Source organism: Empidonax traillii, unplaced genomic scaffold (genome assembly GCF_003031625.1).
Source record: "Empidonax traillii isolate 1590-97213 ecotype Southwest subspecies unplaced genomic scaffold, ASM303162v1 scaffold413:size1348891, whole genome shotgun sequence".
NCBI classification, from domain to species: Eukaryota; Metazoa; Chordata; class Aves; order Passeriformes; family Tyrannidae; genus Empidonax; species Empidonax traillii.
Window position 1 is genome coordinate 1310902 of NW_020955606.1, and position 22726 is coordinate 1333627.

Here is a 22726-nt window from a genome sequence, read left to right on the forward strand (position 1 = left end):
CAGTCAGGCCCCTTCCCCTTCTTGGCCACAGGAGTGTTGACCAACTTCCTCTGAGCTCCCTTGTGCTGAGGGAGGTTTTAAAGCATTATTGAGAGAACACCACAGCTCAGTGGTTGCAGCAGGATGCCTGTGAGACCTGGCTGAAGCACTTGTGTGACACGCGGCTGGCTAATGCACGTGGGGATCTCTCCTGCAGCCTGCTTTCCTGGCAGGCTTTGCAGCAAGGCAGGGAGAAAAAAAGATCCTCAAGGTAGAACCTGAAGGGGTACATGGTGAAGAAATGAAGCTGAGGGGGTTTTGTTGTTTTTTAAATAGGTGAGAACAGGGGGTTCTGTCTGTCAGGATCTGTAGACTTGAGTTGTGGGAGCCCCAGACAGATCTGGAATCACCCTTCCCCTGAGTGCTTCTGAGGCAGGTTTGCTAACCTAGTGACCTACATGCTGTACTGGACTCAGATGACAGTCTCTGGAGCAGCTGTCACTGTATCCACTCACAGGAGCAAAGAGAATCAGAGGGATGTCTCCTGCTCTGCCAGCACAGTCTGGCAAAGACCTACCAGCTTTCTGCAGTGGCCAAGGAAGCCACAGAGGAACCTCTCAGTTCTGCCCACTGAGAGATCAGGCCGTCCTCTGATGCTGCTTGAATTATCAAGAAATTGAACTTTCTTCAGGCTGTTTCCTGCTGCTGTTGGTCTTCCACATTTGAGGTGATAGCCCGTGTCATAAAGGCGTAAATTTGGCAGGGATGAGAACAGGAGGGTCTAGACATTGTCTGCTCTGTGCTCTGCTCTCCAAGGCAGTTGTCAGACAGCTGACAATACAGGTTTCCAGCTGAGACACCGCTGAATTTTTCAGCAATGTTACCAAAATTTTACGCTGGAAACAGTTTTGGATGTGTGAATTTTATGCATTCTTAGTAGCTTAGTGATGCCATCTAACTGGGCTTAGTTCTGTGGCCTACAGCAGGAGGCTGTTCTGCCTTTACAGGGTAGTCCTGTACCCAAATTTCTGCTGAAAACAGGTCCAGCTCTGCCTTAAAAGAAACAAAAGCACTGCGATGAGTTTACAGACAAGAAACAGCCCAACTCTGGGTTACCACCACTCTGGCTCAGTGACATGGAGCTGGTGGTTCTGCTGACAAGAATCCTTGTATCACCTTCCTGGAGCTCACAGTGTGATGACTCTGATGTCTGTGCTAGTCCCAGGTAGGACCACAGTGTGACTGTTTGAGCTGCTCAGTCTCTGGAACTGCCCCTCAGAATGCTTTTGTGGTTTATATTTTGCTGAAGTACGAGGTGCCTTAATTACATATTGTTGTAGCTTACAAGGAGTTGACCTCAATGTGCTTGAAGAGAACTCTTTCCAGTGAAAGAGTTACTGGATAGTAACATAGGTAAAACCTTATCCTTCCTGAAATGTAATTAAATTTACTAGATAAAACTTTAAAAAAATGCCTTTTTTTGTGTGTGTGTAGTTTCTTTGCAATTCTACTCCTCTGCTTGGTATCCAAAGAGACACTTTCCTCCCAGCCTTGTCTGTTCTGGAATTTCATGTGTGGGGTTTTTTTGGGGGAGAGTTTTTGTGTGTGTGTGTGTTTTTTGGTTTTGTTTTAATTTTGAATCCTGATGTCACGAATGCTTTTGTCAGAGTTGTACATTGATAACGTCTGTAACTTCCTGCGCAGCAAGGAAGATTAACTTGAATTAATTGACAGATTTATTTATAAGCCTCCAAATGAATGTCTGCGCCAAAACCTAATGTGGTATAGCTAATCAATTTTATTTCGTGTGCTTTTATCCCTGCAGTCTGTAGGATTAGTGTTCCTTGCCATCTGCAGGGCGTTATCTTTATCTTCCTGCCACTTCTGAAGCAGAGCTTTATACTCTGCTCCTTGGGCAAACTGCTGAGCTCGTTCAGCTCTGCCTGGCCACGTCACCCCGCTGGAGGCAGCGCTTGTTCAACCTCACCGAGCTGTCAGATACCACTATCTGTTCAAATGATTGTTATCTCAGGAGTGTTTTCATCTGCCTCAAAGCGTAACTTTAGCTCTGTCCCCGATAAGGAGTTTAATGATCTGTCTGTGGTTTGGGGAGATGGGAACCAGGAAGCGCAGATCGATCCCGGCGCTGGCTTAGACACGAAGCAAAGCTGAGCTTTTCTGGAGGCCTCAGTACAAAGGACAGTTCCACCTGAGTGATCGTGAGGTGACAAGTTATGACCTCTGAGATGGGGAAGGTGGGTAAATGCTTCAGTCTCTCTTTCAGAAAGAGCTGTAGCAGAACAGTCTGATGCCTGACATGCCCTGGGCACTGGTGTCTCTGTATCCAGGGGGAAGGGAAAATGTGTGCAGGGCAGGAATCTCCACCAGGCCTACACCTAAACTCTAGTTTTAAGTGAGAAGTGAAGACTTCACTTTTAAATCCACATTGCAACTTTAGCGTTTGAAAAGCCAGCTTTAAGGGAAGTGAAAAGACAAAGTAGCACAATGTGCAAGTGACTATAAAATCAGACTTTCACAGTGAGTCTACAGCAAAAGAAACTACTGTGGTGGTAGGCAGTGTCTGCTCCTTCTTTCTTCTTTGACTGTTACCACATCAAGTCGAACAAGAGATCAGACCCCTCAACTTCTCCACGTTCGGAGAGTTGAACTACCTAGAGGAGGCAGCTTACCTAGAGAAGCAGGGTTAAAGCCTGATTGTTTGCCTAAACCTTGCCCAGTCCTGGGGGCTTTCACAGACAAGCGCTTGGGAAGAAGAGGGAGAGCTTTGAGACGTGCTCGGTGTGTGAAAGCCGCGGGCTCGAGGTCAGTCAGCTCTCAGGTCAAGGCGCTCTCGCCGCAGCGAGACAGCAAAACCACTGTGGCAGCGGCTTTGTGACACACTGCATGCCAGTAAATGCTGCTCCCCAGCCAGTTTTGACACCAGCCTTAAACCCTCCAGGTTATTTTTAAAGAAAGCAGAGCTTGAATTAGAGGGGTTTGCTTGAGGTTGCACAACGTGATGGTTGGTTACCAAGTGCAAAAGAACCAGCACAGCATTTATTTGCTTCTCCTGAAACCTGTGGTGCCACGCTGGACACCAAGGAGCTCCCTCTCTTCAGTTGCACAAGTCTTACAGGTGAGAGGTTGACCTCAGACATCAGTGCAATCTCCTGAGAGAGTTTCCATTTCACATTAAAAGTTGTGTGCGACTTACTGGAAGTTCTTGGTTTTCATCACCTACCCCAGTCATTTCAAAGCTGGAAATGCTCCTTGTTGCTTGCAGTTGCAAACAGGCTCCTTCTCCCTCTTATTCCTGTATCAAAGTTGATTATCTTGCAGCAGTTCATAGCTGTGTTTCCTCCTAGTTTGAACTTTTCATCCAACAGGCATCGTGAGTATTTCCATCTCTTCCATTTTAGGAGCATCGTACTTTGGGAAAGAAATGCTGAGGAAATATTTCTAATTGTTTTATCTCCTTAATAGGAAGCTGCTGGCCAAAACTCTCACAGTTTTGCATCTGAAAAGCTGTCAGCTTTACTGTGTGGTTTGCTGACTGAGCTCCTGTGTTACTCTGCTCGAGAGGAGGAATCACTGGCCTTACTCTTGTAAGGGTGGCAGAAACTGGAAAAGTGACTCTGGTAGCTGAAACCCTCTCTCCCTGTTCATGTGCACGAGGGGTTTTTTTTTTGTTTGTTTGCTTGGCAGTGCACTCCATTTCGTGGAAAGAAGATGCATTTTCCATCGTGAGGCAGTATTATGGTTGGCTGTAAGCGAATATTTGAGGGGATGAATCACCGGCTCCTGGGCTGCACATTGCAGAGAAATGAGCTTAAAGCCACTGGGAGCCGAGTCCTCCATGGGAGTGCTCGCTGGGATGATCCAGAGGAGGCCCCTCTGGGGTAGGCTGGGCACCCCAGCTGCCAGGCACTCACACAGCACTTGTCTCAGTGGGTGATGATTTCATCTTTCCCGCTTGGACTTCCAGCTGTGGCAGGTTGGTGAGTCTGTGGAGGGTGGAACTTTTGCCTCCGTGGATGTGCTCATTGAGCCTGATGGGAGAGCAGCTGTTTTGCTGCGGGTGGGGATGGTCCAGGGTGCTGGTGGAGGTGTGTGGGGGCACAGGAGGCCGCATCTGCTTTCCTCCCACGCAGGGAAGGTGTCCAGCTCCAGTGGCATCTGATCCTGGTTGCTCTGCTGGGGGCAAGATGTGCCAGGAGGGCCGTTTGGTGCTCTCTGGTGTAAAGGAGAAGGTGTTGGGCACTGGCATTCTGTGTTCCAACAGCATCTGTTCAGTGAGAGATACCACTACCAACTACTTCTTATATAGAGTAAAAACTTGTATTTTTATCCTGTGTTTGGCAACTTTGTAGTCCTGCATCCCAAAGTAACATCTGATGGTTGAGTGAATGGATGGCCCTGCCTGTTGAGCTGCTGTCTTGGCTGTTTCTTGCACTTCAATTGGGCCCAATCTTTCATTAAAAAAAACACTTCAAAGTCAAATAAAAGTACTGCCACTTTTATAAATCTGGCTGCTGTTGTGATCAGCTCTCGTAGTCTTGTTGCCTTCATAAATTTGTCAAAGAATATTCTTCTGGCAAGTGCACAACAGCTGAGATGGGGCTTTCCAGCATTGCAGTGCATGTGAATGGCACAAAATCTGACTGATCTTGGGCAAAGGGATCACAGCTTTTAACGTGGAGAGCCTGTTTCCTTTCTGCCCTGTAGCTTTAGCTCTTGTCTTGCTGGTGTTTTCACACACAGCTGCTTCATCTGAAGACTTGCAGTTCTACTTGACTTGCACAAATTGTTTAAGGAAATGGTGTTTTCACGATATTATTGGAGCCCTGGCAGGAGGCAAGGGGTTTCTGTTCCAGCAGCCTCCCAGGAAAACTTATCTTTATTCTTGTGCTGTTGCTTAGGTGACTCTTAGCCAGTAGCTCTCAACATATCTGGGTTAAACAGTGTTTTGGTGTGATACTAAAACACAAAAGGTAAAGGTCACAAACCACACTAAATCCTCCAGGAGCATAATTTTCATGAAAACCAGTACACTTTGGTTGACAGTTTGTCACAGCTTTGCAATGTAAGGCTGCTGAATTTTAAAAGCAGCTGCAGAGACCCTTTGCTGGGTAACCGCTGAAAAAGAGTTTAAACGGCTTATGAAAGATTAGTTCTTTTCCTTAGCTGTGTTTTAACACCCAAACAAACATGCAGCCTTTTGTCTCGGGAGACTGAACTATTGACTCTCAGGCTACTGGGAAGGAGCCTGTTGGTCTGTCCCCACTTGCTCGTTGTTGTGCCTGGCTTAAAGCAGCTCTGCCAGGTAGGACAGGAGGCTTATCTTGACCTCTCTCCATGCTGCTGTTGTGATATTCTTCTTTTACTCCTTGAATTTTTTTTTTCTTCATTTAAACTGAGTCTTTAAAAAAAAAAAAAAATCCCATTTCTATTTTATTCCCAATATTTTCAAGTAGAGTGTTAAGTGTTTTTGGAGTTAACAGGAAAAAAAAAAAAGGAAGTTTTTTGGGGTCCAGTTTTTGCGAGCAGGGATTTGTGAAAGTTAGGATTGAAGTTGGATTTTACAATTTCTTTCCATCTCTGTATGCAGAGATCATTTCCTCTTTTTGAAGCAATAATGTATTTCATCTTTCACGATGTGCAAAATGCTTTTGTGTCTTGGCTGTGCCTCTGAGGTCTCAGAGTTTGGGCAGGAGCAGAGCTGATCATTCCAATTCCCATTCTGTTTGCAGCTGACCTGAACTGAGGTTTGATGTCTCCGTCCTCTTCAGCAGCGAGAGTGAGGGGGTTGGGATGGCCACCAGCAGCCTAATGTAAAGTCAATTTGTTAAAATGTTGTAAATATGTCCTTAAAAAACTGTGGCAGCTCAAATGCAATCTAGCACATCACTGTTGAAAGACTTTTGAAAAGCTTTTCCTTGGTGCTTATTCGTGCTCTATCCAAATGAGCTGGTTTGTGAGGCAGATCTGTAGCAATCTTTTTTTTCCCCTACCTTATGTTCCTAATTATTTAGTCTTTCAGTTTGTTTGAGGCTTGACAATGAGCTCCTTGTCTGTGATGGTGAAGAACAGCCAAGCGAACGCTGTCAAACACAGCTTTTTTACTAAATAAGGGGAGTTTATCCTGTCATTTCTCCCTTCCTGTTATCTAATCAACTGTTATAGTGTACTTTTATGCTCTGCTGTCTCTGGTTGAGGGTGATCTGGAGCAGATATTATTGCTTCTCTTCTTCCTCCTGTAAGCTGTAATTTGAGGGGGGAAGTTGGTCCCTGCTCTGCACTTGGTGGTATCTGGAACGCCAAGGCTGTAACATCAGACTGGGTTTTCTGTGTCCATGTCTTGTCCCAAAACTACCGGATGACAAACTGGTTTTTGGAGCTTTGAGAGAATTCCCCCTGCAAAAGCTGAATGGGGCTGAAACTACCAGCGTGGCAGGTGTGGGGAGGAGGTGGAGCACATCTACTTTAGGTGCCGTTTCCGAGTGAATTGTTCTGTCTTTCCCGTCTGCCTTCAGGGCCTCTTCAGTGCAGCTCCTGGAAGTGAGAGCAGAGTCAGCTGTAATGACTCACTGCCCACCATAAAGGCTCCCAGAGCCCTGCCCTTCCCCGATACGACTTTGTGCCCTGAAGAAGGACAGTCCACGTGTGTGACAGCACTTTGGGAGCAGCCCCAGCTGTTCCTGAACCAAGCAAACTTAAGGGGGTGAGTTGATCACAATCACCTGTTTCTAATCATGCTCTAAGCTGTCAGCCAGAAAAACCTAGGATTCAATAATCAGTTTTAATCTTGACTTATGTCTATTTCTGTTTCTTTAGGTAGGTTCTTACTCATTGCTAATCCCTAAAATGCAGCTTTTCCATACTTGTTTTGATGACAAGATGGATTCGCTGTGTCAGTGTTTTCATGAGCTGCAGAACAGCTTTACCCAGATTCCAAGTCTGTAACACTTTTACACTTCAGCATTATCTTGCTAAAATGTCCTTAAATGATCTAGGTTCATAAATATATGCATATTTTTTCCCTAGGAAGACGTTTTGCATTTACCATAAGTAGCTTTTTTTTTTTAAAAAAAAAAAAAAGTAATTTGAACCAGTTGTGATCTTACACAATTCTGTTTGAGGTCCTTGCAGTCTGTACTGGCACCTCTCATCTGCTTGTGACTTGCTGTCTGAGAAGGTAACAGATGGAAAGACAGTGTTTGGCTTCCCAAATAATCTTGTCCCAAAGGGCAGCCAGTGGTGCTCAGTTGCCAGTTGGCCCCTGATGGTGGAAGCCTTTCATATTTGAAAGGTGTCAGCTCTCTTTGACTTTCTCTTAACTTTATGGAGCTACATGTTAAAGAGATTACTTAATAATTGGAGAATAATAATGTATTACAGGATATTCACCACAACTTCTGGTGTAAATGTTAAACTTGATTCTTAAAAGGATAAAAGTTATTTATTCTGACATGCTTGAAGTGTTCAAGTAGTGAAATCATGTCTTTTGTAGGGCTTTATTTTGCCTGAGATTTCATGTAATGTTCTGTAACAATATGCCCTATGGATTGAAACATAACTGGTAATGAAATGGGGCTTCGAATCCTTTTGCTCTTGCATTTTCAATTTAATGATTTGAAGGGATTGCTCTCAGTCTTACAGTCTCAGTTGCTGCTGGGCCTGTATTGGATCAAAATCATTTGAGTCAAGAGCAGAAGAATGATGGAGTTAGTCTTCATTCCCAAAAAGGGAAGATTGGTTTGACACTAGATGCAAACAGGCATACAACACCCCTTTCAAAATCTCTGCAGTTATACCTGCAGGCATTAACATGGGGTCTACAATTCCTGTTTGCTTCAGGCTTGGTATTTGATGCTTCTTTGGGTGAGAATCGTAGATGGAGGCACGTTCCAAACAGGTGTGTTTATACACAGATGAACTAAATGTTTCCTTGTTAAATTTCTTGTTTGTTGAGACAGACCGGAGCTTTTCAAGATTAGTTCTTTACAATTTTGCCTATTTAATAAAATCTGGAAGTGCTACTGAATGTTCCTGATGTTAAATGAGAACCTCGAACGTGGGGCCTTCATTGGGGTGGCATGAGCTGTGTGTCTCTGTAAAGGGTAAATGGAACTGGTTTGTTGATACTCAGCACTCAGAGGATGGCAGCGTGCTCAGTTTAAGGACAAACTTGTTCCTCTGCATCCAGAAACCATGAAAGAACTGGGAAATAACTGGTAGCACAGAAAGGAATGGTGCGTGGGTGAGAGCTACTTACCAAGGGAACTTCCTCCTCCTCCTTTTCCTTCCCTTCCCTCTCCCCACAATAGACTTCAGGTACAAGCCTTATATTTTCTGGGTGCTTTCTGTTTACTAAAATAGGAATTCTTATTCATCAGCAGTAATAACACTGACTCTCGTTTTGGCTTTGCTTTTCCAGACCTCCTTCTGATGACCAACGTGAATTCCAAGCGATTTTTATCGGCAACCAAGCCCCCAACTTCCCATCCATTCCAGCTGGCAGCGACGCTTCTGATGCCGGAAGATCCCGATTCGAGACCACGCAAACACTTCTCTTAAACCTTCCTAGATGATTGTAGTTGCTTTGGCTGTGTTCTACGCTAGCAGAAGCCTTTTCCAAGGTCTGCTGTTGGCTCTAGAGCACCACCTTCCCCGTTTGCCGGGGGCTGGGAACATGGGAAACTCGTGCGTTTGCCGCGACGACAGCGGAGCGGAAGACAACGCGGAATCTCAGGGCCGGCAGGCGGAGAACAGCAGAGCGCACATCCCCGAGGCGAGGAGCCACCCAAGGGACCCTGTCCGGCCACCCAGGAGGGGTCGGGGGCCCCACGAGCCACGGAGGAAAAAACAGAATGTGGATGGGCTGGTGCTGGACACACTGGCTGTAATTCGGACGTTGGTGGATAAGTAAGTAACCTCCTCAAGGAATAACTCAACGTGAGTGAAAATGTTCTTGTCTTCTCTCAAACTGGGGGCTCCATCCTCTCACCGATCTCTGAAGCAGCCACCTGTGTTTGCCACCTGGAGGCTTAGGAGAGGAGCACCTTTCCTAGGTAACAGAAGTAGCTCCTGAGCGCCCAGGTACAGGTTCTTCCAGGAGCTGAGGAGCTTCCTCACAGTCCCTACACCCAGGTGGGATGAGGAGTGTGCTCAGTGTTTCTCACCTGGCACAGATAACACAGTTTAGGAAGCAATGAACACTGCAGAGTTTGGGAACTTCTCTCCTAAGAGTTGGTTGTTGGAGCGTTCTGTTCTCAGGCTGCATTTACTTCTTTGGAAATGGTGAAGCAAAACAGTGAGCTTTGATCTTTGGTAGCCTGGATAAACAGACTGAGGTTTTCTTTCCAGTTATGAGTCTGACTACTTTTTAAAGATCACATGTTGTGACTGCCCAGCTTCACAAGCCCAGTATTGCATTCCTTGCATGCTCAAAGCATCCATTAAGGGTGTGGAGGATATTTATGGGTTCATCCTTATTTTTATTTGGTTTTGTGTAGCTTTCTAAAAAGTTTTGAAAGGACCTTAAAAGTGATGGGTGAGGTTAGCTCATCACCTTTCTGGGTTAGGTGCAGGTTGGGAATTGGAAAGAGCAGAACAGAAGGAAAAACACTATTTGAGCTTCCCAACTGGGGCTTGAGTTTAAGGTGGACGAGGCTCAGAATAAGTGAGTCTTGATTCATACACCTGCATCGACTCTGGAATGGGCCTGCAGAGGAGTTTGCCTTCCTGCTGTAAGATGCTTTAAATGGAAATACCAGGACTGGGGTTTTTTCATGAACATTTAAACCTAAGCTGTGGTTTTTTTAACAGGTTTTATTTTGTGGTCTCTCTTCAAATCATGAAGTTGAAACCATGGCAAACGTTTCTGAAAGCCTCTGCCTAATCCTGCCTGCCTTCCCCTTTCCCCAAGTTCATCTCCTTAAGCTGTTTCACAACACTTTTGTGCACAGCTGATCCTGTTCCTGTGGGTCTTGCAATCAGTTTTGTAATCTTGTAAGCACTTTCCTATGCTACTGAGGGACAATAAGCACAGTTATTTCAGTGCCCCTGGACTCCTGTTTCTGACTAATTCCTGAAGCTACTGTATTTATTTTATTCCTTTTTTTTAGTGCAGACTGTAGTGAAAAACTTTCTTAGAGTCGTATAATCATGTGGGTTGGAAAGGACCTCTTGAAGTTCATCCACTCCAGCCTCCTGCATAAAATCCAGGTTTAGCCAGAGCAGGAGGCTCAGGGTTTTATCCAGTCAAGTGTTGAACATGCTCAGAATAAAGGGTTTCTCTACCTCTTTGGGTCCCTGTTGTGGTGTTTGACCATTTCAGTGTTTTAAATAATGAAATATATTTAAAAGTTGGAATTTCCCATGTTCCAACACAGTCCTCTCTCAGAAGAGCCCGACTGTCCTGTCTGCTCTGTCCCATTTTGTAGTTGCAGACAGAAATCTGATTTCTCCTGTCCTCTTCCCCCCTCAGGGATGAGAGACTGGAGAAATAAGTATGTTCCATTATCACCTGTTCTTCCTAGAGCCTGATTTTTTCAGTTTTGAAAACACCACAACTGAAGGAAATGGTAGGGAAGCTTAAAAATCTCTTTTTGTGTCAAGAAATGTGCAAGAATAAAGTCAAACTAAAGTAAAACAATGTAATGAGTAACAGCAGATTAGAAGTCTGGGCTGTGGAGCAAAAGATGGCTAAAGAATGGAAGGTAAAACTCTTTTCCTGATATACTGGAGGAAAAAAAAAAAAAAAAAACACCACAATCCAACTCTTTGTTTTAAATGTGACAATATAAAAATGAGTTAAACTTCACTTTAGCTTTTTCTTTTTTTTTGTGAGAAAAACATGTATTTACATCATATATATATTTCATCAAAACTGAGATTTTTTTTTTCCCTTTCTTTGATAATTAATCCCTCCAAGGTAGGTGTAATTAATGTTTGAAATTTTCTAAAAGTCCCCTGCATTTTGCATTTCCAGTTTCATTCCAGAGCTGTGTGACAGAAATTGAGTGTGGAACATGGAAATGTAAGCCAGGGGTTAGTTCCCAGTGCCTAAGGAGCACTGAATAAGGCATTGTAGGATGTGCTGCTGCATAAGCTTTTTCCTGGACCTGGAGGTTCTTACTGAACAGGATTTTGGGATCTTGCTTTGGGTTCTTTCAGGGGCAGTGCCTGCTTGGATACCCAGACCTGGCTGTGGCTCTGTGCCCTTGCTCCAGCAAACCAGACTGAGGAGATAATCTGTTGAACTTCTTGTTTTATCTTCTTCATCAGCTCTTGTTTGAAGGCTGTGATGCTGTTGGGTGGCTTGCCTTTCAGTTTTTTTTAATATTTATATATTTAGCAGAGAAGAAGAAATGCCCCTTGTGCAATTCCTGGTTCACTTCATGACCCCTGACACGCAGTCTCTCTGAGGAACCCTGCTAATGAACAGCACTAAGCCTGAGCATTATATTCAGCTTTTAGGCTTGCAGATGGGGATCACAGTTTCGCTGAGCAGCTGTTGCAGATATGCAGAGGTTGACTTTGAGCCAAAGAAAGGCTCAAAATCCCATCTGCGCTTCAGACCTGGAAGTGGCATTAGAGTTCTGCAGCCTGTGTAATGTCCTCTTGTTAACTGGTTCCTGGATTTGTTTCATGTCTGTGTATTACCATTTTATTCAGCCTGTTATGTTGATGACTGTGCATAAATTTTGACCTGTGTGATATCTCTTTCAGTGACCAGGAGCCTCCTTATTCAATGATCACGTTGCATGAAATGGCAGAAACAGGTATCGAGGCATTGTGTTGGACATTTCAGTTGTGACTCCTAAGCGAAAAAAAAACCAAAAACCCCAGAGCCCTCTTTCCTTTGCAAATTAAAATCCATGCTATCAGGATGTGGTACAACTTGCTACAGCTCTGGGGATGTACTCCTTGGTTTGGTTTGGGGTTTGCTGACCTTTGACCTCTGCTTTACCGATGTAGTTGTTCTAACTCTGTCCCTGAGTGCTCCTGTGAGATGAGCCAAGTTAGTGCAGGGGCTCTTCTACCCTTGTTAGAGCAGGAGAAATTCTCCCAGCTCAAGATCTCCACCAAACTTCTGGTTTAGGTGAATTTTAGTCTCTCCACCAGCAGAGTTGATACCGGTCTGAGGAAATATATTTCTGTATGAAAATAAATTTATCAACCTGGTTAGATATTCCAGCAATTCAGTAAAATGGTTTTCAGGGGAATGTGCTGACAAAACTCAAACCCCAGTGAGTTACTGCTGTGTGCTTGTCACTGTTGGAGGCAGCAACATCATCACTTCAGCCTCACTTGCCTGTATACAGATACAGACTCTTTATTTTCACTTCTGAGGGAGTTACTTTCCTGTAAATCCAGATTTGTTTATTGATAGGTTAACATCTTATATGTGGATTGTTGTTTGCTTGCAAGCAAAAGCCCTCGTCTAACTCACTCAACAGTGAGAGCTGTTCCTTAGGAAAACAAACTTTCTCTAGACCAGCAGGCATGGGACAAACTGGTGGAGTTTCCCTGAGGCCCCTGTTACTTGAGGGAACTCAGGAAGAGTGATCTGAGTGTGGTTAAAACTATTTCCTTGTCATTGTGGGTGCAGCATTTAACACTTGAGAGTTGGCACTGGATGCTGAACTCTTGAGTGTCACACCAGAACCAAGTGCACCAGGAGCAGCCCTTCCCAACAGCAGTGGGAACCAAAGGATGGCCTGGGCAAGATTGCTCTCCAAACAGCAGGGCTTTCACTATTACCCAACCTCCTATAAGCTTTTTTTTTTTTCCTTCTGGAATTTAAACTTCTAAAGTAGTGATGTAAAAAGTGAACTGTTCTCCCTGGTGTCTGCAAACCCGCTGGGTAATCTGGAGGATTTTTCAGTTTACACTTAGGGGGGATGTATTTTGAACACTTTCAGGACTGCAGTGTTAATTCTGAGCGTCGCTTCTGTTTTGTGGTTGACAGATGAAGGCTGGTTGGAAGTTGTCCAATCTTTAATTAGAGTTATTCCATTAGAAGATCCCCTGGGACCAGCTGTTATAACGCTGCTGCTCGATGAATGTCCACTGCCAACAAAAGTGAGTCGCGAGCAAATGTGTTTATCTGTGGCTGAACGTCGGTTACTCGTGGTTGCCACACCCATGATCTGTTAAGGGTGGGTTTCGCCAGTGAAGCAAGACCGTCAGTGGTTCAGAAAAGGGGTGTAACCTTCGACTTGGAGTAATTTGTGGTGACTTGGTATCTAAGTGCTAATTATTGCTTGAAGCATTCTCTTCCCCCCCCCCCCCAAAAAAAAAAAAAAATTATTTATAGGAAAGAGCAAGAGCTCTTTGGGCTTCAGCTGTTGCTGCCCTCCCCTGCCATGGGGTACAGAGAGCCCTGTGCTGTGCAGGTGCTGCAGGAGCTGTTCAAGTTCTGCCCTTCTGTTCTCACCTTCAGAAAGCTGCACGTTTACAAGTCACTGTTGAATTTGTTCCTACCCTGCACGTAAGGAATGCAGCTCAAGGGGGTTGTGTTAAGTGAAACAAATGACATGTTTGAATTATGAAATATCTATATTGTTTTGGTTAATTAGAGTATATATATGTATATATATATGTTTGTTTTTTTTTTTTTTTTACTGACCACTGATCTGGTTTTGGGTGGGAAAATGACCTGAGGTGTTCACATTGTGTTGGTGCAGGTGGGTTAGTGCTTTAACATGCTGAACATAATGATTGTACAGAGAACTTGTCTGTCTTCAAATGCTTGTCATGATGTCACTTCTTCAGAAACTGATGATCACATCACTGCAGCCTTCATTTCTCCAGCTGCTGATGCTGCCAGGTCTAGTTTTCCACTGGTGGTGGTAGGGATATAAAAAGCTGGTTCCACGAGTGGCTGAAGAACTAGTCAGGCTCTCAAACTACCTGAAATGGGTTTGTTTCCTCTTGGCTAAATTGACTAAAGGCATCTGAGGCATTTTGAACACGAGAAGTGTAATTCTGACTGTCACACGGAGCTGCAGCTGTGGGATGTGCTGCTCCCATGCAGCCTAGTGAAGTGTGTGCCGCTGTTCATAAGCTTAAAAGTTTTTGGTCTTAAGGATTTTTAGGTCAGTGCCCCACTTCCACGACAGCTGGGAAACAGCAGCAGGCTGTATTTCATTTTCTGTTACTGCAGGCTATGAAAGTCCATAAGGTTAAAATGGCAGTGCAGTAAACTGTTTATTCTGTAAAGTCTTTATTTAACTCAAAATAGTTGATCTCTGACAGATCTAATAATGGCTAAAAGCAGTATCAGAGTATGTCAAGAGTCTAATTTTAGTGAGGCTTTTTCATCCCAAGTCCATGGCTTAGTCATTTTCTTCTTTCTCTGTTCTTTCCACTTAGCTCAGTCCTGTTCATCAGTTCTGTTTTTGTGGCTTTCCTTTTAAGAACATAACTACTTTTCAGTGTGATCTCTGGACAGACCTCAGACTTCAGCACAGTAAACTGATTTTAGTGTGGCTCAGGACACAGTTCAAAAAGCCACATCTATTCCACTTGAGCAGCGCTCATTTTTCCTCCAAATGGCTGCTGATGACTTCAATATGAGGAGTCCTTCTATTTTAATTAGATCCTTGCCTGAGATTATGCAGTTTCAATCTGAATCAGCTGAAACTTTCATGAAGTCTGGAAAGTTGAAGATGATTTGGAACTTTGCAGGGTGAGGTTCTCCCCGTGGGATGACTTGTTCTGGCTCTAGATTAACCCCTAACTACCCTGAAAATGCAGGATATGCTCTAGACCTGTCTTGAATTTTATCCATGCCATCCTGCCTGAATGAAGCAAGTCATTTTAGATTTATTACCCTCATTCACTTCCCAAATTCATGTGACTACATAAAGCCATTTATGCTCTCAGGAATACCATTTATGACATCCTGGCAAGCTGACAGCATCCTAAATTTATTATGGGAATGTGGGCTTTTTTTAGGGGGTGGGGGGTGGGGGACATGTCTCTTTAGTCCTGAGTTCTAAAATCTGAAACAATCCTTTTCTTTTGGAAAAAGGGTGTGATTTTAGGACACTGGAAACCGTTAGATGTCATATGTGCTGATTGGGTATTGTTTGCCTTTATCTACTTATAACATAGGTATGCCCACAAATGTCCTGAGCTGCTGATCACTGCAGCGACCAGCAGTCTGGTGGTGGTTTTAAAGTTACAATTCTTGGGTCTGTCGACCTTTTCTTCCCATCTGTTCTTTATTACCTTATCTTAGAAGATAATCACCCCGTGCTGTCTGTTAGGCGAGGCTGACTCCGGTAACAATCATTCGTTGCGATGTGTTGAGCTGCATCTGTCAGTAAATGTTAAAGAGATTTCTGACTTTTTTTTTTTTTTTTTTTCCCCTTTTGCAGGATGCATTACAGAAGTTAACAGAAATCTTGAACTTGAGTGGGGCTGCTGCTTGCCAGGACGCCTGTCACCCTGCCAAGCACCGCAACACGACCGCAGTGCTCGGCTGCTTGGCAGAGAAGTTGGCAGGTAAAGCCCTGGGGTCCTTCTGACAGCTGGCACTGGGCTTGTTGCTGCAGCACCTTCTGCTTTAAGTAGCCACGATGCAGACGAGGTCAGGGGTGTTTTCTGAGGGCTGATTGATGTTCTGCATCAAGGTGGGGGACTAGGGGTGATGAGCGTGGCAGAATCTGCTCGATTAAAATGTCGAATCTCACCAGCCGGGGTTTGAACGAGCCGCTCACAAATCCTCCTGATGCCTGGCTAGTGATTGAGGATCGATGTTTCTGGAATGTTGTGTTTCTGGAGCCTTAGCACTGGTAATCAGTCTCCTCTGTAGACCTGCTCTGTGAATTACTGAGGACATATTCCTTACCCAGTAGGCAGAAGTATCAAACTGGTGGCCTTGGAGGCTGTATAGAAACAAACAAACAAAAAAAAAAAACCCAAAAAACTTTTTCCCATAGACATGTCTTGTTCTATTGTAGTCACCTGAAAATATTCTCTCTTCTGTGTTATTTAAAAGAAAATTGCTGAGATTCTATTTTAAAGTGACTTTTCATATAGAATTTTTACTCCCTGTTATTTCCAGTACCCTGTTTGGAAACTGATGATTAAGTTTCTTTCCTGCTGATGGACTGGTTTATATCTAGAGGGGATTTTTTTGCTCCTTTCCTGAAAGTGGATATGAAATAAAGGAAAAAAGCGATTGTCCAGTACCACTTCATGGTTATTAAAAAACAATTTCTGTCAAAAAAGAAAATAAAGAACAAGGGCTGGAAGCATTTTTGTACTGCAATATTTCTACCCTATTATACTAAATCAAAATGAGATCCTGTACCTCTTTTCATCTTACAGATCTCGTTGTATCAGCTCAGGCAGCAAATCTGTCAGTGCAGTGTTGGAACCCACTGCAATTTGTCAGAGTTTGTAAATGCCAGAATTTGATTCCCTTTTGATTCACCAGACAGTATTTCAGGGCTTTTCTGTTTTAATTTGGCTGCTTGCTGTGGTGCTGCTGCAAACTGTGGAATTACCTGTCAAGTTGGTGACATCAGATGCTCACTTCTGATTGTTTTGGGCTACTGGTAAAGGGAGCTGGACTTCACTTGTTGACCCTGAAAGTAAAAGGCTGTGAGTCTCTTCTGGAAAGCAATGAGCATGAAAATGCTGGGTGGAGTCTTATTTCAAACTCTCAGAAGCATGACTAGAACCTACAGCAGATAAGCTGGAAAGGACTGTGAAGTGCCAGTAACTGTAATTATTAAAAGTGCAGCAAGTATTTGACTGGGAACAATGATAACTGTTCTGCATTAGATGGCTGTGAAACTCTCAGATGTTCTTCAGTTTGTTGCCTTGTGTTTGGAAGATCTGTGGTGGTGATGATGAGTGTGTGGCAGTTGCCACGGAGGGGTTTCATTCCTGGTGTTCTTGCAGGTCCTGCGAGCATCGGCTTACTCAGCCCAGGAATATTGGAATATTTACTTCAGAGCTTGGTGAGTGTCTCTGATCTTCCTGTGGGTATCCATGCATAGCGATTATAATGCAATTTTTATTATTATTCTTGTGAAAAGTTTGGTAAATACTGGAAGTGTGTTATAGAAAGGTGAGATTCCAGAGTCTGTGGTAATTACGGGTCAGTGGGACGAGTTTCTGGGTAGCCTGATCTACTGAACCCAACTTTCCACAGGAGGGGGGAATACAGGACCTTCAGAGGTTCCTTTGAACCTGAAACATTCTGTGACAGACTCACAGCTCTCCCTGTCCATCTGTGCTGGGTATTTATCAAATAACTCTTCTTACTGTCCTTGTTTAGAACTTCCAGTCCCACCCGACAGTGATGCTTTTTGCACTGATAGCACTGGAGAAGTTTGCACAAACAAGTGAGTATTGGCCTGATGCTGCTGTCAACAGTCACCCTGTGGCTCCTGCTGCAGGATTGTCCCTTTGCCTGATCACAGCTCTGAGCACGAGAGACTGGACTGGTGGAATCAATTGGGAGTTTGTAGGCAGGAAAAAAAAAAACCCACAACATTTATTGCTTTAATGACACCCCCACCCACAAACCCTTGATAGATTTGCTGAAACTCAGTCCTCAGCTTAGAAATTACTACATAATGACTTACAACATGAGACCTTTGTTACCTGAAAAGAAATAAATCTGTCCTGGAGAGAGGGAGAGCAGCTGTCATCTGTCTCTTGATGGTGCAGCTCTGTGCTGAGAAGTGGTAAATCTGTGGTAAATCTGAGGGAGGGTAATTTCACATCTGCTTGGGGAAAGAATTTCATGCTGTTTGTAAAATAGTGAGGTTTAAATGTGTGTGGAGGGTTCTGCTGCATTTGTAGGATGTTACTATTTTTAACTAAACTTATCCCTCGCTTATGGCAATCATCCTTTTCGCTCTTAAATTGCAGGTGAAAATAAAATGACAGTTTCTGAATCGTGCATTAGTGACCAACTGATCTTGCTCGAGAAGTGGACAGATAATCCAGACTACCTAAAACGCCAGGTTGGATTCTGTGCCCAGTGGAGTTTAGACAATCTGTGTAGGTATAACAAAGGGATGGATTCACTTAATATTAAACACTTCTCCAAAGAGGATGGAGGACTGCTCTGTGTTTGTTTTGTGTAAGCACTTACTACACCTGACTGCATTTGTAATATCTCCTTGAAAAAGAGAACAAAACAAAACAAAACAAAAAACCCCAGCAAATATATCTGATGTAATTCCATGGAAAGGAAATTTTGGCAAGGAAAATGTTTTTTTTTTGAAGGAAGCAGTGTGGAGCTGCAGTTGAAAATTCTTCTTTGCACCAGTTTCCTGCAAGCCACGTTTGAGCAAATGTGCTGAGTGGCTCAGCAGTGCAGCTCTGCCTCTGTGGAACAGCTGGAGTGCTGACAAGTCCTGGTGGCTGTCACTGCTGTGGTCATATCCCAAGGGATGTTAATCATCCAGTAGATAGACCTAGCTATCATCAGATTTGCTTGTTTGGTTGTGATTTCAAGGGTGCAGCAGCTCTTGAGAACCTCGCAGTTTCCAGTTCCTTTTAGATAAATTTGGGTGAAAGGTGTGTTGGGCTTTATGTGCCAGTGTTAGTTTAGTCTGTGGAAGTCTTGTAGCGAGTTTGGGATGTATGAAGGTAGGATCTTTGATTTCTAAATTAACATGTTATGTGTCAGCAGTTTGATGGCAGGATAAATGCTTCTGATCCTTCCATGTGGAAAGGGGAAGCAGGGGGAGACAGAGCTGTTCTGGCTCCATTTAAGTTCATCACCTACCTGGAAATGAGAGGATAAAACTTAGTTTTTTTTAAAGTTCTTATTTTTCCCCCTTCTTCCCATCCCCAAATCTTTTCCACTGTGGTGAATCAGGAAAAAAACTTCTACCCAGCTGAATATACAAATAAAATGGCAAGTCCTGAAGCAGTGGCACCTGAAAGCAGCAATTAGATTGTGGGAGCTCCAGTCAGAGGAGCAGGTCATGCTTTCATGTTTAGAGAGGATATTTAACACACAGTGCATTGCAAGCTGTTTTCGTGCAGGCAGGATGTTAACACTTCATTCAGTTATGCCCAAAAATCACCTGGATGGCAGGGGGAGATGGATTATCACTGTGTGACAATGCTTCAGATCAGGTTTTGCTACAGCAGTGATTAAAACTGGTTTTGTTTTGCAGTTTTAAAAGAAGGCAGGCAGTTTACATATGAGAAGGTTGACTTGACCAACATCAGGGCTATGCTGAACAGTAATGATGTCAGTGAATACCTGAAGATCTCGCCACATGGATTAGAGGTAGGATGTTGTTTCATGGCTTCAACCTGAAAAAGTTTGAAGAAAAAGGCAGGTTTCAACTACTTGGTTTGCTACTTCCTGCAGCGATTTTTTCTGGAATTAATCCAAGTTCTCTGCCAGCTTTGTAGAGGAAATTTGCTTTGTCATCAGGAGGGTTGTAACATCACTACACTGATCTCAACTGTAGAAACTTTCAAACTAAAGTAGTGCCTGTATCTGTGCCCCAGAACTTCAGAGAAATCAGGAGGATGCTTGAGTCAGCTGGCTTTTCACTCACTTTGATTAAAATTAAACAAAGTATAATTCTATTGTTTATCCTGTGTAGTCTTGAAAAGAGCATCAGATTTTTGTCTCAGCCATGTGGGATTTTTTTTTCCCCTCTGTAACTCCTTCTAAAAACTTGTTTAACTACTTAAGAGATAAATTTTCATGACTTAACATTGAATACCTCCTTGTCCTTCATACCAGAAGTCAGCTAATGACCAGTGATTTAAGTCTTCCTGTCTTGGTTGTCTTAGTCCTTTAAATCTTTAAATTGACTTTGTCAACTTCCTACTCCTTCTTTTTTTCCTGTGGCTTTAACCACTGAGCAATTTTCAGCCTTGCCTCCTCGCTGGTTTTTGTGATAATTACTGCTATAAAGAGAGGTCACTCTGTCTGAAGTGCCTCTAAAATTATGTCAGTATATTCTTACATGCAAGAAACTTGATCCAGGGGAGGAGAGTTTTGAGTGCTCACTGGGGGGTGGAAGGTGAATTTTTGGTTTGGTTTTGGCAGGCTCGGTGCGACGCCTCCTCCTTCGAAAGCGTCAGGTGCACGTTCTGTGTCGATTCTGGAGTCTGGTACTACGAAGTGACAGTCATCACCTCGGGGGTGATGCAGATAGGATGGGCTACCAAAGACAGCAAATTTCTCAACCACGTGAGTACACGTGGTGGTGTCACCGAGCTGGTGATGTCACATCGGTGTTTTTCCACTTGCAGCGCCTGTGAAAATAGCTCTGGTTGTTCTGTGCTGGTGACTGAGCACTTGGTTGTTACCTTCAGGTTTTCTGGGCCTCCATGAAGCTGTTTTTGTTGAATTTGGTGGCGCAAGAGAGATCTGTATTGTCACTGGTGCAGACTGACCCTGTTCACCCCAGTCCTGCAGAGCTGCTAAAAATGACAACTTATCTGCTTGCTGTTGTCTGGAAGCTGCGGGAAACTTGTTTCTTGTGGCTTATTCTCTTCTTGGAAATTCTTCAGATAGCTGTGGTTACTGTCTGGTTTTGTAAATAAACAGTAAATCACTAGGAACCAGCAGTTCACCATGCACTCTTTTACACAGGTCAGCAAGCAGCCCTCTTGGACAGGCTTTCCTCTTAAATTAACTTTCATAAGGGAAAGAACTTACTTCAATTGACACTGGGATAGCATGATATTATTTGGTCTGCTGAGAGCAGCAATGTGGTACAGTTTGGGGGTGTGAAAGCTTCTTTTTAATTAAAAATAAGGATTACAAAAGGATTAAAACCTTCTACCCCTTTGCCTTTATTCTGGTAGTCCAGAACAACTGACATATTTTATAGTTTGCTTTGCTGTCCTTCTCATCCAGATAACTTTGTATGTTATTCTTAATTCTAAGCTGGAATTTTAGGACTGAAAGTCATGTCTGGCCTCACCTACTGCTGAGAATGGAAAGACAGCACTGGGATTTTAAGTTGACTCTTCTACTGGCTGAACTTGAGTTTAAAAAAATACACCTATAGCCCTTCTTTACTGTCTAGCTTTACTTCCTAGCATGGAATGGAAGTGTGATTTAAATTTAAACTAAAAAAAAAATAAGTAAACCCCACACACACACAAAAAAAGAAAAAAATACAATGCAGACCTGTGCTGAGCACAGGCCTTGTAGACACTGAGTGTAATAGAAACTGTTGGAAATAAAAGGCCATGTGTCTGCCTTTAGACTGCTAAGAGGCTTAAAAGATTTTTTTTTCCCCCCACTTACTGTTAAGGAGCTTGGTGTATGTCCATTTTTCTGTGAGTGCAAGGTAGGAAAATGGGAGATGTTTCATCTCTGAGCAGGGTGATTTTCCTGTTGCTGCTGCTGCTGCTGCTTTGCTGGTGGCTAAATTTGACTGTTCTCTGAGTTCATCAAGTGTGTGCCCCTGAAATACAAGGACATCATCATCTGGGTATGTCCCAATCACAGCCCTCAGAAGCCACATGCTCTTTATTTACAGCGTGTGTAACAAAGAGACCAGCCCTAAATATGACATTAAACACCCATTAGCTGGGCTTAGCTTTAATTTGGGACATGGGGGCCTTGTGTAATCAGGTGCTGCCTGGTATTTGCACTCCAGACAAATCATTGCTGAGCCTGAGGAGGTTTCTTACCTTCCATGACACTTTGGGGTTTCACGTTTGGGCTCTGCTACGTGACAGATTTCTTTTTTTTTCTCCCACTCTGAAACTCTTAGTTTGTGTTTTGCCTTGGACCTTATCACTTGGTAATGTTTTCACACTTCGAGGGAGGGCTGGCACTGAAAAGGAACACAATATGCAACAAATTCTGCGAAGGGGCTGTGGGTTTGTTCTTTGTGTGCTGCGGGTTCTGGTGGCACGTGGGTATCTCGTGGGGGAAGGCACTGCAAGTTTTTGGTGCTGGGACTTCAAGATAAAAGAGCTGTTACCATTCTGTGGTGACCTTTTAAGATGCAGAAATTTTTAACGTGGCTCTTTGGGTACTGGCCTTCTGATTATTAAATATTTTAACAGACAGGAGTGGCTTGAGGTCACAGAGAATGGAAACAATATCCACTTCTCCCCAACAAATTCCTTTTCTCTGTGAAAACGAAACTACGACTGGTTTGAAAAAAAAAAACAAACACAAAAACATTACCCTGATGAAAGTGGGAGAAACCCTTCCTGTTCTTAGAGGAGTGGTTCAGGTGCATAAAAACAAGCTGTTCTGTGGGAGGAAGGGCTGCAGACTGAAATGCTCCGCTCTCTTTATCTAAAGGAAGGTTACGGCATCGGGGACGACGAGTACTCCTGCGCGTACGACGGCTGCCGGCAGCTGATCTGGTACAACGCCAGAAGTAAACCACATTCCCATCCCTGCTGGAAAGAAGGTATTCAGCCCATCTTCTGCTTATCCCAACTGGATTTCTGCACAGGGTTTTGTTCTTTTTTTTAACTCTTGCAGGTGTCTGTTAGTGTGTGTGAACAGAGCTGTTGGCTCCCTAATCCCAATGATCCTGAAAGGTTTAAGAATTATTGCATCTCCAGCACTGGTTTGAACGTGCCAAGTGGGCATTACAGTCTTGCTGCCCAGTTTGTGTGAGGAGAATCTTGTTGCTTAAGTAGTTTTTTCTTTTCAAAGGCAGAGCACAGACCACAGCACCAATTAACATTGCTGGACATTTAATCATAAGACTTTTAATCATAAGGCTTTTTTTCCAGATGTTTGTAGCCCTACAAA

At 43.7% G+C, this 22726-nt stretch overlaps 1 protein-coding gene across 1 annotated transcript in view; it reads left to right on the top strand.

The window, feature by feature from the left end:
- RSPRY1 (ring finger and SPRY domain containing 1) overlaps positions 1–22726 on the top strand; it is a 33529-nt gene that overhangs the window by 4261 nt on the left and 6542 nt on the right. The window contains exons 2-11 of the mRNA XM_027893952.1: positions 8417–8904; positions 11713–11765; positions 12956–13068; positions 15372–15498; positions 16906–16964; positions 17285–17351; positions 17884–18015; positions 19146–19261; positions 20039–20182; positions 22265–22376. Of these exons, the coding sequence (XP_027749753.1) occupies positions 8567–8904; positions 11713–11765; positions 12956–13068; positions 15372–15498; positions 16906–16964; positions 17285–17351; positions 17884–18015; positions 19146–19261; positions 20039–20182; positions 22265–22376 (1261 nt within the window). The 5' untranslated portion in view covers positions 8417–8566. The remainder of the gene's footprint in view (positions 1–8416; positions 8905–11712; positions 11766–12955; positions 13069–15371; positions 15499–16905; positions 16965–17284; positions 17352–17883; positions 18016–19145; positions 19262–20038; positions 20183–22264; positions 22377–22726) is intronic.